At 34.3% G+C, this 14,368-nt stretch overlaps 1 protein-coding gene across 1 annotated transcript in view; it reads left to right on the top strand.

Moving 5' to 3' along the window:
- COL24A1 (collagen type XXIV alpha 1 chain) overlaps window positions 1–14,368 on the top strand; it is a 346,898-nt gene that overhangs the window by 206,871 nt on the left and 125,659 nt on the right. Inside the window, exon 33 of the mRNA XM_057714246.1 lies at window positions 10,444–10,497. Coding sequence (XP_057570229.1) covers window positions 10,444–10,497 — 54 coding nt within the window. The remainder of the gene's footprint in view (window positions 1–10,443; window positions 10,498–14,368) is intronic.

Here is a 14,368-nt window from a genome sequence, read left to right on the forward strand (position 1 = left end):
GGTTTTTTATTTCATTTGTAATCATAACTTTTAATGACATTTTGATTTGTCATGTACAGATATGTATAAGTTAAAGTTATAAAATTAGATCATAATTTAAATACACTGCAACTGAAGAGTCAGAATAGGATAGGACAAAAATGTTTTAGCTTTTGTAGTAATTATCACTGATGTCACTGAATTTATCAATACTTGTTCCTCTGTGAAATCTGCTGCCCCCTGCCTGTTGTTTCCCATAATAGCATTATATTTGCCGATGGTCAAACCTAAAGTAGCAGAGACTTCAAAAAGAAAAATGACTGTATCCAGGGGAAGAACTTGTGTGTGACATTATATTATTAGTTGTAGTCATTGCCAAAGAACATTCCTTGAGTGTTAATATTCATCATGTGAGTTTCTATTGCATCAGTGTAAATGGTGTTTCTGGAAATTCTTTGGTCTTTGCTACACTGTATACAAAACCAATATGTTGCAGTGAGTGGAGAAATTTGGAATTTATCAAGTCCATTCCTCTTATTTTAGAAAAATGAGGCCAAGAGAAATAAAATTACTTATTCATTTTGTACATTGTTAACATTCCTTAGAATTTTACCTTCGTTTTCAGCCTGTCAAAGACACCTGGATAAATGTAAAATTTGCTATTTGATTTCCTCAGTCAAATAAAAGTTATAGAACCATTTTGTAACAGTAGCTTATGGCAAACAAGTTTCATAGACTACTGGAAGAGTAAAGTTACCTTAGTGGATAACAGTAAATCATGAGTTAATACTAGTTGTTGAGGTTTGCTTAGCTTTGTACCTACATTGTCTCCTAGGTCTTGGTTGAACTGAAGGAGACTTTGGAGATCTGAGGGAAGCTAGGATCAATTAATCCAACAAATCAGATGCTGGAAAGATTTATTTGATCCTGCACAGTAATCTCAGTGTCTCTAGTCATTTGTGCGCTGTCAACAAGCAGGCAGAGCTATATAGTAGAAAGATACACTGAAGGTCAGATTGACCTTTGTTCTAGTGCATGCTCCTACTACCTGTTATAGTCTTGGTTAAATTGGTTAGCTCTCTGGATCATATTTTCTTTGTCTGTGAAATAAAGAGACATCTTTAAGTCGTCATAATTCTAAAGCTAGGTGTTAAATGAAAATTGGCAACACATGTAGTACTCTGCTAGCCCAGATAAACAGGAGAAGTATATTTGTCTGTGGGCCAGTATTGTTTCCTGCACTTGCCTTCCATCCAAATATATATCTGACTCAAAGGGCGAATCAAGAAGAAAGCACATGATTCATGGTGTTGTTAAGGTAATACAGCCTGCAAAACTGTTTTTAGTTTTCTAAATCTTATAAAAACTATAACAGTTCATACATTACTAATTTTTATCTGGATATTCTTTCAGTTGATGAGATGGGGTATTGAATTCTCCAACTATGATTTTGTATTTGTCTATGTCTCTCTTTAATTCTGTCAGATTTTGCTTTATGTGTTTTGAAACTGTTTTTAGAGTGTTCACATTATGATTATTATGTCTTCCCAATCAACTGACCCTTTTATCATTGCAAAATGTTCCTCTATATCTTTGGTAATATTTTTTATTCCTGGTAACACTGTTTGTTTTGAAATCTACTCTATTTGATATTTAAGTCTCTCTAGCTGTTTGGATGGCATATCTTTTTCATTCATTTATTTTCAAACTATCTGTGCCTTGATGTTTAAAGTGAATATCTTAAAGTTAGATCTTGCCTTTTTACTCATTCCAGCAACCTCTACCTTTTAATGTTTGCTCCATTTCCACTTAATGTAGGTTGCATTTAGGTCTACGATTTTATAACTGTTTTTCCTTTGTCATGGTGGTGGTGGTGTTCAGCACCTTCTTTAGGCATTGAATAATTCTGAGAACTCCATTTTAATTTAGCTATTGGCTTTTTAGCTGTACTTCTCATTATTACCTTTAAGTGATTATTCTAGGTCAGGAGTCAGCAAACCTCTGTAAAGCACCACAAAATATTTTAGGCTTTGTGGGCCATATGGTCTCTGTCACAACTTCTCAGCTGTAGTGTCATCATAATGTGAAAGCAATCTTAGACAGTATATACAAGGATGAGCATGACTGTTCAAAAAAAACTACTTACAAAATAGAGTGATGATCCAAATTTGGACCAGACTGTAGTTTGCCAGGCAGTGGTTTAGGGATCCCATTCTAACTTTGCACTGTCTACCTAGAGTTAATACAGTAATACTTAACATAATTTCAAGAAACTTGCAGCCATATACACCTATTTACCAGCATCCTGTCTTATATGCTGTATTTGTTTTATGTATTACTTTATATATGTTATAAACCCCATATTGCAAAGTTAAAATTCTACTTTAATATAAATAAAATACTTTTTCCTTTAATATAAATGAAATACATGTTTTAGAGATATTTAGGAGGAATGTAGGGATTTTTAAATATATCCATACATATACTATTTCTGGTGTTCTTCATTCCTTTCTATAGATAGATGCATATTTCTAAGTGTTATATTTCCCTACAGCCTATAGAACTTCTTTTAGATTTCTTATAGTCAGGTTCTTCTAGTGATGAATTCTCTTAGTTTTCCTTTATTTCACCTTCATTCTTTTTTTATTTTTATTTTTATATTTTTAGAACCTGGCATAACTTTATTATTATTATCATTATTAATGCTGTTATTCACTAAAGTTTTCCAATGATTATAAAAATATAGTAGGGTTGAGAACCACTGGTCTAATGCTAAACAAACAATTCTTACTCTAGTTTCTCAATATGTTGTTCATGACAAAAAGCAACATACCTGAAGGATGCTGTTTCTAAAAAAAAAGAAAAAAGAAAAAAACTCAACTCACATCCTATCCATGCTCTCAATGGCCTGACTATGATTCCAGCAAGGCAGCAAAGACATCACATCAGTATACCAGTGGCAAATGGAGGAAAGGAATTGGATGGTTCAGTCAAACTCAAGGGTATCACTGGGCCTTCTCAAAACAGAGACAGCACCCTGCCTTGGGTCTGTCCGACTTCAAGCACTGACCCCCTCTTAAGCACTACCAACAATGGCACTAAAAATGCCAAGTTCCCAAGTCAGTTATACTTGATATGACATGACTATGCAGAGTGGAAGGTAGCAATGAAAAGTTTACATGTTCAATTCTCCATTTTTTAGGGAACAGCAAAGGATTTTGAGTCAAGTGTGTGGGGGGGTGATTATCATATATCATAGTCATAAGAAATTCCATTTCTCAACTGTAGATTTCAGCTAAAACACAGCAAAGAATGAACCAAAGTAATTGTCACTAGTGAAAGCTGTGGATCTGTGTTTATAGTCCTTCCAACCTCACCTCTGCCAACTCAGAACTACCCACTCTTGGACAGAGACTTGAGTTCACCATTCTGCAGCTGCATTCTTTCACATTCTATGCTCTAAGCTTTCACTCCCATCACCTATCTTCATTTGCTTCACTGACAGTTCCTGAACTTCTTTCTGATGGGAGTTTAATTCTTATGGGAGCCAGAGTCATATATGCAGCAGCAGATGACACTGTTTCAATGAAAACACATTCAAATTTTTAAGGGCCTCTACTACATAATTTTTTGGAATAACAAAAATGCAAAAATTATAAGAACCTAGGCAGACTCAGAAAGAACTGTTTTTGCATATTAGCAAGCCAATACTGACAACCATTAACATTTAAGTAAATTGGAAAACAAATGAAAATTTAACATCTTAAGTACAGACTGAAAAAAATCCAAGAAAAAAATCATTAGTAAGAAGGATGCCTAAGTGATTATGACTGAACTAATTCATAATTCAAGTAATCACAATGTTGTGTTAGTTTCTGTTGTACAACAAAGTGAATCAGCTATATTTATACATATATCCCCATATCCCCTCCCACTTGAGCCTCCTTCCCACCCTCCACATCCCACCCCTCTAGTTCATCACAAAGCATCAAGGTGATCTCCCTGTGTTATTCAGCACCTTTCCACAAGCCATCTATTTTACATTTGGTAGCGTATGTATGTCAATGCTACTCTCTCACCACATCCCAGCCTCCCCTTTCCTCTCTGTGTTCTTAAGTCCATTCTCTATGTCTTTATTCCTGTCCTGTCACTAGGTTCCTCAGTACCATTTTTCTATATTCCATATATATGTGTTAGCATATGGTATTTGTTTTTCTCTTTCTGGCTTACTTCATGCCCTATGACAGATTCTAGGTCCATCCATCTCACTACAAATAACTCAATTTCATTCCTTTTTATGGCTGAGTAATATTCCATTGTATATTTGTGCCACATCTTCTTTATTCATTCATCTGTCAATGGACATATAGGTTGCTTTCATGTCCCAGCTATTGTAAATAGTGCTGCAATGAAATTGTAGTACATGTATCTTTTTGGATTATGGTTTTCTCAGGGTATATGCCCACTAATGGGATTGCTGGGTCATAGGGTAGTTCCATTTTTAGTTTTTTAAGGAACCTCTATACTGTTCTCTGTAGTGGCTGTATCAATTTACATTCCCACCAACAGTGCAGGAGGGTTCCCTTTTCTCTACACTCTCTCCAGTATTTATTGTTTCTAGATTTTTGGATGATGGCCTTTCTGACTGGTGTGAGGTGATACCTCGCTGTGGTTTTGATTTTTATTTCTCTAATAATTAGTGATGTCGGACATTTTTTCATATGCCTCTTGGCCATCTGTATGTCTTCTTTGGAAAAATGTCTATTTAGGTCTTCTGCCCATTTTTGGGTTGGGTTGTTTGGGGTTTTTTTTTTTTTTTTTTTTTTGGCACACGGGCTTAGTTGCTCCGAGGCATGTGGGATCTTCCTGGAGCATGGATCGAACCCGTGTCCCCTGCATTGGCAGGCGGATTCTCAACCACTGCGCCACCTAGGAAGCCCTGTTTGGGGTTTTTTTGATATTGACTACATGAGCTGCTTGTATATTTTGGAGATTAATCCTTTGTCAATTATTTCATTTGCAAATATTTTCTCCCATTCTGAGGGTTTTCTTTTCGTCTTGTTTATGGTTTCCTTTGCTGCGCAAAACTTTTGTTTCATTAGTTCCCATTTGTTTATTTTTGTTTTTATTTCCACTACTCTAGGAGGTGGGTGAAAAAGGATCTTGCTTTGATGTATGTCATAGAGTGTTCTGCCTATGTTTTCCTCTAAGAGTTTTATAGTGTCTGGCCTTACATTTAGATCTTTAATCCATTTTGAGTTTATTTTTGTGTATGGTGTTAGCAAGTGTTCTAATTTCATTCTTTTACAGGTAACTGTCCAGTTTTTCCTGCACCGCTTATTGAAGAGGCTGTCTTTTCTGCATTGTATGTTCTTGCCTCCTTGGTCAAAGATAAAGTGACCATTTTTGCTTGAGTTTGTCTCTGGGCTTTCTGTCCTGTTTCATTGATGTGTATCTCTGTTTTTGTGCCAGTACTATGCTGTCTTGATTACTGTAGCTTTGAAAGTATAGTCTGAAGTCAGGAAGCCTGATTCCTCCAGCTCCATTTTTCTTTCTCAAGGTTGCTTTGGCTATTTGGGGTCTTTGTGTTTCCAGGCAAATGGTAAAATTTCTTGTTCTAGTTCTGTGAAAAATGCCATTGGTAATGTGATAGGGGTTGCATTCAATCTGTAGATTGCTTTAGGTCGTGTAGTCATTTTCACAATGTTGATTCTTCCAGTCCAAGAACATGATATATCTCTCCATCTGTTTCTGTTATCTTTAATTTCTTTCATCAGTGTCTTATAGTTTTCTGCATACACATTTTTCGCCTTCTTAGGTAGGTTTATTCCTAGTTATTTTATTCTTTTTTCTTGCAATGGTAAATGGGAGTGCTTCCTTAATTTATCTTTCTGATTTTTCATTGTTAGTGTATAGGAATGCAAGAGATTTCTGTGCAGTAATTTTGTATCCTGCTACTTTACGAAGTTCATTTATTAGATCTATGGTGGCATCTTTAGGATTTTTTATGTATAGTATCATGTCATCTGCAAACAGTGACAGTTTTACTTCATCTTTTCCAATTTGGATTCCTTTTATTTCTTTTTCTTCTTTGATTGCTGTGGCTAAAACTTCCCAAACTGTGTTGAATAATAGTAGTGAGAGTGGGGACCCTTGTCTTGTTCCTGATCTTAGAGGAAATGCTTTCAGTTTTTCACCATTGAGAATGATGTTGGCTGTGGGTTTGGCATATATGGCCTTTATTATGTTGAGGTAGGTTCCCTCTATGCCCACTTTCTGGAGAGTTCACCTTCATTCTTGAAGGATATTTTCACTGGTTATAGAATTCTGAGTCAACAGGATTTTCTTTTTTTGTTTGTTTCCATTCGGCACTGTAAAGATGACATGCCATTTTTTTTGACCTGCATTATTTCTGATGAGAAGTCCATACTTTATCATTATTCCCCTGTATATAATGTATCATTTTTCTCTGGCTGCTTTCAAGATTCTCTCTTTATCATTGGCTTTCAGTAGTTCGACTATGATATGCCTAGTTGGGTTTTCTTCACATTTCTACAATTTGAAGTTTGCTGAGTTTCTTACACGTGTAAATTTGCCTTTGCTAAATTTGGAAATTTTTAAACTATTTTTTTCAGATTTTCTTTTCTACACCATTTTCTCTCTCTTTTCCGTCTTATATTCTAATTAAATATATCTTAGTCATTTTGATTGCCTTTGGTCCCCAGGGCCATACTCATTCCTATTTCAATCTTCCTTTTTCCTGTTTTTTTTTTTAAATTGGATAACCTGAATCTATCTTCACTAACTTGTTAAGCCCTTTCAGTAAAATTTCATTTATGATATTGTACTTTTAAGTTTTATTTGGATATTTAATTTTCAGATCTATAATTGTCTTTTTTTTTTTTTTACAAATGTTCTTTCTCTTCTGGGATTTCATATTTGTTTATTCATCATGAGTACATTTTTATTTACATTATTGAGCATATTTATATTAACTACTTTAAAATTGTTGTGTGAAACATCTAACATCTGTGTAATCTTGACCTTGGCCTACATTAATTGCCTTTTCTTATAAATATGGGAAATTTCCCTGTCTAGTAATTTTGGATTATATCTTGAACCTTTTGACTGATTTATTGTAAAAACTCTAAAGTCTGTTATATTTATTTGAAGAGTATTGCTTTTTAAAAAAATTTTTTTTAATTCGGCAGGCAGTTAACTTGGCTGTTAAACTCCAGGTTTTCTCTCCTCTGTGGTAGGTGGCTGCTGAAATCTCTGTTAAGTTCCTTTAGCCTTGTCTGGGCTACTTGGAGTCTGCCATACCAATACAAACCTCACATGTCAGCAAGAGCTATAAGCAGAGTTTATATTTGGAATTTGAGGCTGCTCTTCTCTGGCTTTTTCTTTCACCACTTTTCAGCATCTGTGGTCACTTCAAATTCTGCCCTGTGGTTCTCCACTCCAATAAGCCTGAAGGTTTCTATCCTACTTCATTTTAACCATCCTGTATGACTTCTCCTCTGGCTAAAAGCCGTATAAAAAAATCAGAAACTCACCTAGTGCCTTTCCCTTCTTTCAAGTGTAGACCCTACTACTCTAGTTCCTGCCTATTTTTGGTCTTTCTCCAGTGCTTTCATATCTTTTCTTTTTAATATTTTATCTTAGGTTTAGCGTCATCTCTATATAGGTTGGTTTGATAGGAGCAACTTGGCCAATACTGGAAGTGGAAACACTTAACATTTCTTCTTTAAATATAGTTTTATCTGTAGTAACTCAGAATACTTGAGAAGCATTTATTTAATAATCTTTACAATACAAAAAGTACATAGTATTAATCCTTCTTTCCCATTCTTCAGAAAATGAAGCAGAATGCACACTATTTTCATGATCCTACAGTGAAAGTGTAGCAATAGAAGTAACATTTATATACTCCCTTTCTTATTCTCATATAGCATCTTGAGGATGCTCTTTGCATGTTTATTTAAAATGGAAAGGCATTGAATGCTTGATTTCTCATGGAATTTAGTAAAAAGCAGTTTAGTATAGTGAAAGAGCGTGGCATTGGAGTCAGATACATTCAAGGTCAGATTCTGGTTCTGGCGCTTATAGCTGTTCTGACTTTGTACAAATTATTTAACCTCTCTGAGCCTCAGTTTCCCTGTCATTAAAATGAGATCCCTTTTATAGTTATAACAAGTGATGCTCATTATGTGCTTAGCACAGGCTCTTAATAAATAGCAACCAACATAGTCATTATCCTCCTGGTCATCATTGTCATAATTGCTGGGATGCACCATAGAGCAAGGATTTGTACTACAAATAATGTATTTCAGTAGCATCTGAAAAGCCTTAAACAGAATTTTTATTTTGTGCCAGCTTGCGCCTTTCTTCTTCATCTCCAATAAAAAGAGAGTCTATTTAGATCATTTCATAGCTTTGCCAAACAGCATTTATGCACCAGTAACAGTATTACAAGTACATTAAGCTTAATATTGTGTGCCGATACACTTTGCAAAGCAAACGGGCAGACATTATTTAAGGTTATGAACTTTTGCTGTATGTCTCAATTGCTGTACCAAGCACAGAGGAATCCCCTATATTGATCTAGTTTCTTAATTTAGGAGTCCAGAGTACATGAGTAGCATATGATTTTCATGACTAAAACATGGTTTTAGTCAGATAGCAGTGCATGAGATTTTGCATATCTCCCTTTCTCTAACCAGACAATTATATGTGACTAAGCATAGCGTTGATGATAACTTAGAAGATTCTTTGTTGCTAGAAATTTTGAATGTCTTTACTTCCAATTTAATATCATTTTTTTAGATTTTAATTTTACGATAAAAGGGTAATTGTCATCTGCTGTATAACTGCCAAACCTCCCAAGATCAGTAATGTAGAAGAGTAGAGGAAGCAAATTGCAAATAAACAAGGGCAGTCTTTTATATATATTGTTAGTAGTCATCAGAGTCTGGCACACAGTACATGCTCAATTAACCTTTGAATGGAAGGATCACAGAGGACCTGGAATTTAATTTAGAGTTTTACATACCATTTTAGAATATACCCCCATATCTAAGACTCAATTTTATGGTACCATAGATGGCATGGTGTAAAATGGGGGAAAATAAAGAACATTGGAAAGGTCCAATTTGATAATTTCTGATCATCTAGGTTCTGAGAGCCTTGTGCCTTCCCAGTTTATAAGGGCATAAGTCATACTTATTAATACATCACAAGTATATTATTTTTGAAAAAAATTTTTTATGTTGATATTAAAAGTATAAAAAATCCAAATTTAAAATAATTCTGGATGATAAAAATCTGTCACTCTATAGGAGTGGGAATTGAATGTAAAGAATACAGGTAGATGTAAAGAACTCCTACAACTCAACAGCACACAAGTAATAAACACAAGTAATAAACAACACTGAAAAAATAAGCAAAAGGACTTGAGAAAGGATTCCTCTAAAGAAGATATACAAATGGCCAATAAATACATGAAAAGATGCTCAGTATCACTAGTCATTAGGGAAATGCAAATGAAAACCACATTGAGATACCACTTCCCACCCAGGATGGCTACTATTAAACGCGCGCACACACACACACACACACACACACACACACACACACCCCATATGTACAGAAAAAAATACCAACGTTGGCAAAGATGTGGAGAAATGGGAATCTTTGTGTTATGCTGGTAGGAATGTAAAATGGTGGGGCTGCTGTGGAAAACAGTATGCCCAGCTTCCTCAAACAGTTAAACATAGAATTACATGTAATCCATCAATTCCAATTCTAGGTATGTACCCCCAAAGAATGGAAAGCAGGGGTACAAACAGATACTTGTACACCAATTTTTATAGGAGCATTAGTCACAGTATCCAAAGGGTAGAAAACCCCAAGTGTTCGTTGGTGATGAATGGATAAACAAAATGTGGAATATACATGCAAGGAAATATTATTCAACCTTGAAAAGGAAGGAAGTCTTGACACATGTTACAGATGGATGAACCTGGAATTCATTATGCTACATGAAATAAGCCAGACACAAGATTCCACTTATATTAGGTACTTAAAGTAGTCAAATTTGTAAAGACAGAAAGTAGAGTCATGGTTGCCAGGGGAAGAGAGTAGGAGATAGGGAGGTATTGAATGGGTACAGAGTTTCAGTTTGGGAATATAAAAAGTTTTGAAAATAGAGGGTGGTGATGGTGGCACAACAATGTGAATATACTTAATGCTACAGTACTGTAAATTTACACATATTATACACTTAAAAATTGTTAAAATGGTGAATTTTATATTATGCATATTTTACCATGAGAAAAAAAACAAAGAATGGAGGTAGACATAAAAATTAGATGGGAAGATCTTGAAGGAAAGCTGAGGTAGAGAAACTGACTAGAACATTTTCAAACATCACTTTTTCTTCAAGTTTTGCCTTTGTTTATTCAGGGTTTACAAGGACCCCCTGGGAGTACAGGAGACAGGGGACTTGCAGGAGAACCAGTAAGTTTATCTTTATGTGTTTCTAATTGTGTTTTTTTATCATGTATTTTACCTGTCTGTTATTATTACCCTGTTGTGCTATAGCTGGTATGTTTTTGAAATCAGCATTTATCATGGGCAGCTAATTATAAGAATGAATATTTTGCTATGAATATAATTTTTAGTGCCTTACTGGTTTTATAAAGTCAGATTTGGTCCTGTTGTCTGGAACTGTTAAAACTTCACATTTCTATTTTCAACGAAGATAATTCAGTTTTATTGACTCTTAGAATTTTTTTCTGCACGGTTTGCTGTTCATATAATAATTATTACACTACTCCCCACACACACACAAAATCGCATTCATGAGGGCAGTTCCATTATAAAAGACCATATAGAGAAGCCAGACTCTACATGTAATGGGCCAAAATGTGGAAACTTGACGGAAATGCTGTTAGGTCAGTAATTCAAAAAGTTACATCACCGTTTCACTAATATCACTCAGTTATAGAGTTTCCATGGAAAATGAATTGTGAAAATGAAATACCTCGCCATACCTTATTTCTCACAATATATTCTTTATTGCCTATGAATTCATTCTTCTGGCTAATAGTATCAGAAGTAATGTGCAGTAACATGCTTCTAAGACTTACAATACAAATAGTCTTTCAAACTACTGGGTTGATCTTATCCATCAGTTAACACAAAAGTTTATAGATGTCCTTTACATAATTCATTTAGCTAGTCGGGAGTGGAAAATTCTAACAAAGAGCTATTCTTACCAAACTGTGTTCATTTCCTCCTTTACATATTTAACCTATGGTATAAGCTCTCCAAACAATGGTACAGATTTGCCTATGTGTATAATTTTTCCAAATTTAGTGTCTGAAATGTGGTGTTGATTTTAAACTAAATTCTTCTCAGTTTTCTCTGTTTTGTATCTCTTAAACTGCTATCCCAATTCTAATATTTATTTGATCAAAAATCAAGCAAATCTCTAAATACGTCATTTCTTCTAAAGAGTCTGTAGCTCCTTGAAGTCAGAGACCATTTTTTTCACCTTTGCAGCCCTCCTTCCTGGTATAATGTCTGGCATATTATATCTACCTGATGTATATTTGTTAAACAGCATTAGCCGAAGTTCATTTAGCCAAAGGTGTAATCATTCAGCCAGTAATATTTGATGAAGTGAAATGGAATTAAAGCTGATCTTAATAGAGAACACATTTAAGTCAAGATAAGTGTATCAACAGAGCTATGGCAACAGCAGAGACAATATCTTAGGCTTTATATAAGAAAAGATTTATTTTTGTAGTCGTAAATGACTAAATGGCTTAACAGCACTTAAAAATTGACAAGTCACAGGTCAGTGGGTCTGGTAAATAAAATATAAATCAATTTGTAATGGATATAATGGGCTTTGTTTCATACATTTGAGCTAGTCAAATCTAAGAAAATATATAACAAAGAAACTATTCTAATCTGGGGTCAGGAAAACTTCCAGAGGAGGAGCATTTGAACTGTTATCTGAAGGAAAAATAGTAGTTACGTAAGCAAATTAGTGAAAAGTCATTCCACAGAGAAGTCATGAGCTGGGAGAAAGCCCTACATGTTTATTTAAAGATCTAAAAGAAGGCCAGCATGACTGTGGCACAGAGTCAGGTGGGAAGTGAGTGCAAGATGAAGATGGAAAGGAAGGTAAGGGACAAAACACATGCAGCTCTATTAGCCCTATTCCCAAAGAGCTGTATTTTTATCCTAAGAACAAAACAATGTCATTGAAGAGATAAGGCTAGTTTTATGATCATATTATTGTTTTGTAAAGATCACTCACACCAAATTGGAAGCGATTAAGAATGGACAAGAATGGCTTTGTGTTGCAACAATCCAAATAAAAGAACTTTTTTTGATTAGCAGGAAAAAAAAGTAGACAGATATGAAATATTCCAGAGGAGATAAAGTCAATAGGAAATAGATATGCTATATGTGAAGTATGATTCCTAAGGTTGTGGCTTGAAGAATTAATGGAATAATGATATCACTCACTGAAACTGAGAATACCAGCAGAAATTTATGTTTGAGAATGGAAGATAAGTCAGTTTAGCTATGTTGAATTTGAGGTGCCTTTGAGAAATGTGAAGGTAGCAGTTGGATGTGGAGCTCAAAGCAGAATAATATCCTGAAATTTAAAATATTGGAGTCATTGGTCTAAGGAGAAAGTATAGGAAAGAAAAAAGAAAAGAATCTAAGGCTGAACTCTGAAGGAATTCCACATATAATAGATGTTGGTAGAAGAGAATGAAACTGCAGAGAAGACTGAAAGAGCTAAGAGCAAAATCAGATATGTGAGTTTGGAGTTCAACACTAACCGTAACCTATCTTAAAACCTTCATAACAATCTTAAATTCCTTTAGAAGTATGTAAGCAAATATATGTATATCTAGATCAAACCAGAAGTATAACTGATATGCTAAAATAAGAGAAAAAATGGAATCAACTAAAAGTCTTAATTTTGGAAAGAGTGAGATAAAAAGAATGAAAGATGAAAAAAAGAAAGACTGAACAAGGGTAGCAAATAGAAAACAGTAATAAATATAGTAGGTATGAACCCAACTGTATCAGCAATTACTTAGATGTCAGTGTTCTAGATGCACCAGTTGAGAAACAGAGACAGAGAGTAGAAAGAAAAACAAGACCTAACTGTATGTTGTCCTCAAGGAACCCACTTTAAATATAAAGGCACAGATATATTAAAAGTAAAGGGATAGACAAAATGGACAAAGATGTGCTAATACTAACCAAAGGAAAGCTAGAGTAGTTATATTAATTTCAGACAAAATAGACTTCAGATCAAGGACAATTATCAGGAATAAAGAGGGATATTACATAGTGATAAGGGTATCAGTTCTCAAAAGACATAACAATGCTTAATGTGTATGTGTCTGACAACAGAGCATCAAATTATATGAGGCAAAAACTGATCGAACAAATTTACTATTTCAGTTGGAGACTTTAGCACTCATCTGTCAGTAATTGAGATACGCAGCTAGCAGATAATCAGTAAGATTATAGTTGAAGTGAACATCACCATCAGGAAACTGAATCTAATTGACATTTATAGACTGCTTAATCCAGTAACCACCGAATATACGTTCTTCTCAACTTCACATGGAATATTCAGCAAGACAGACTGCGTTCTGGATCATAAAACACACCTTAACAAATTTCAAAGAAAAGATATCATACAAAATATGCTCTTAGTCATAATAGAATTAAACTAGAAATCAATCAGAAATCATAACGAAAATCTCAAAATATTTTGAGATTAAACTACACACTTCTAAATAACACTGGTTCAAAGAAGACGTCTCAAGAGAAATTTTAAAAATATTTTGAACTGAGTGAAAATGGAAATACAACTTATCAAAGTTTGTGGGATGCAGTGAAAGCAGTGTGCAGAGGGAAATTTATAGCATTGAATGCATATACTAGAAAAGAATATCTAAAATCAGTAATCTAAGTTTCCACCTTAGGAAACCAGAAAAAGAAGAGAAAATTAAATACAAAATGAGCAGGAGGAAGTAAATGATAAAAATAAGAGCAGAAATAAATTAAATTAAAAACAGAAAAAATAGAGAAAATCAATGAAACAGAAAACTTTTTCTTTTAAAAGATAAATAAAATTGGTCAAACCCTAGCCAGGATTATCAAGAAAAAAAAGAATACACAAATTACTAATATTAGAAATGGAAGAAGGGCCTTTGCTACTGATCCAATGGACATTAAAAAGATAATGAAGGGATACTATGAATACAACTGTGCTCACAAATTTGATAACCTAGATGAAATGGACAAATTCTTTGAAAGATATCTACCAAAACTCACACAAGGA

The sequence above is a fragment of the Hippopotamus amphibius genome, chromosome 1 (genome assembly GCF_030028045.1).
Source record: "Hippopotamus amphibius kiboko isolate mHipAmp2 chromosome 1, mHipAmp2.hap2, whole genome shotgun sequence".
NCBI classification, from domain to species: domain Eukaryota; kingdom Metazoa; phylum Chordata; class Mammalia; order Artiodactyla; family Hippopotamidae; genus Hippopotamus; species Hippopotamus amphibius.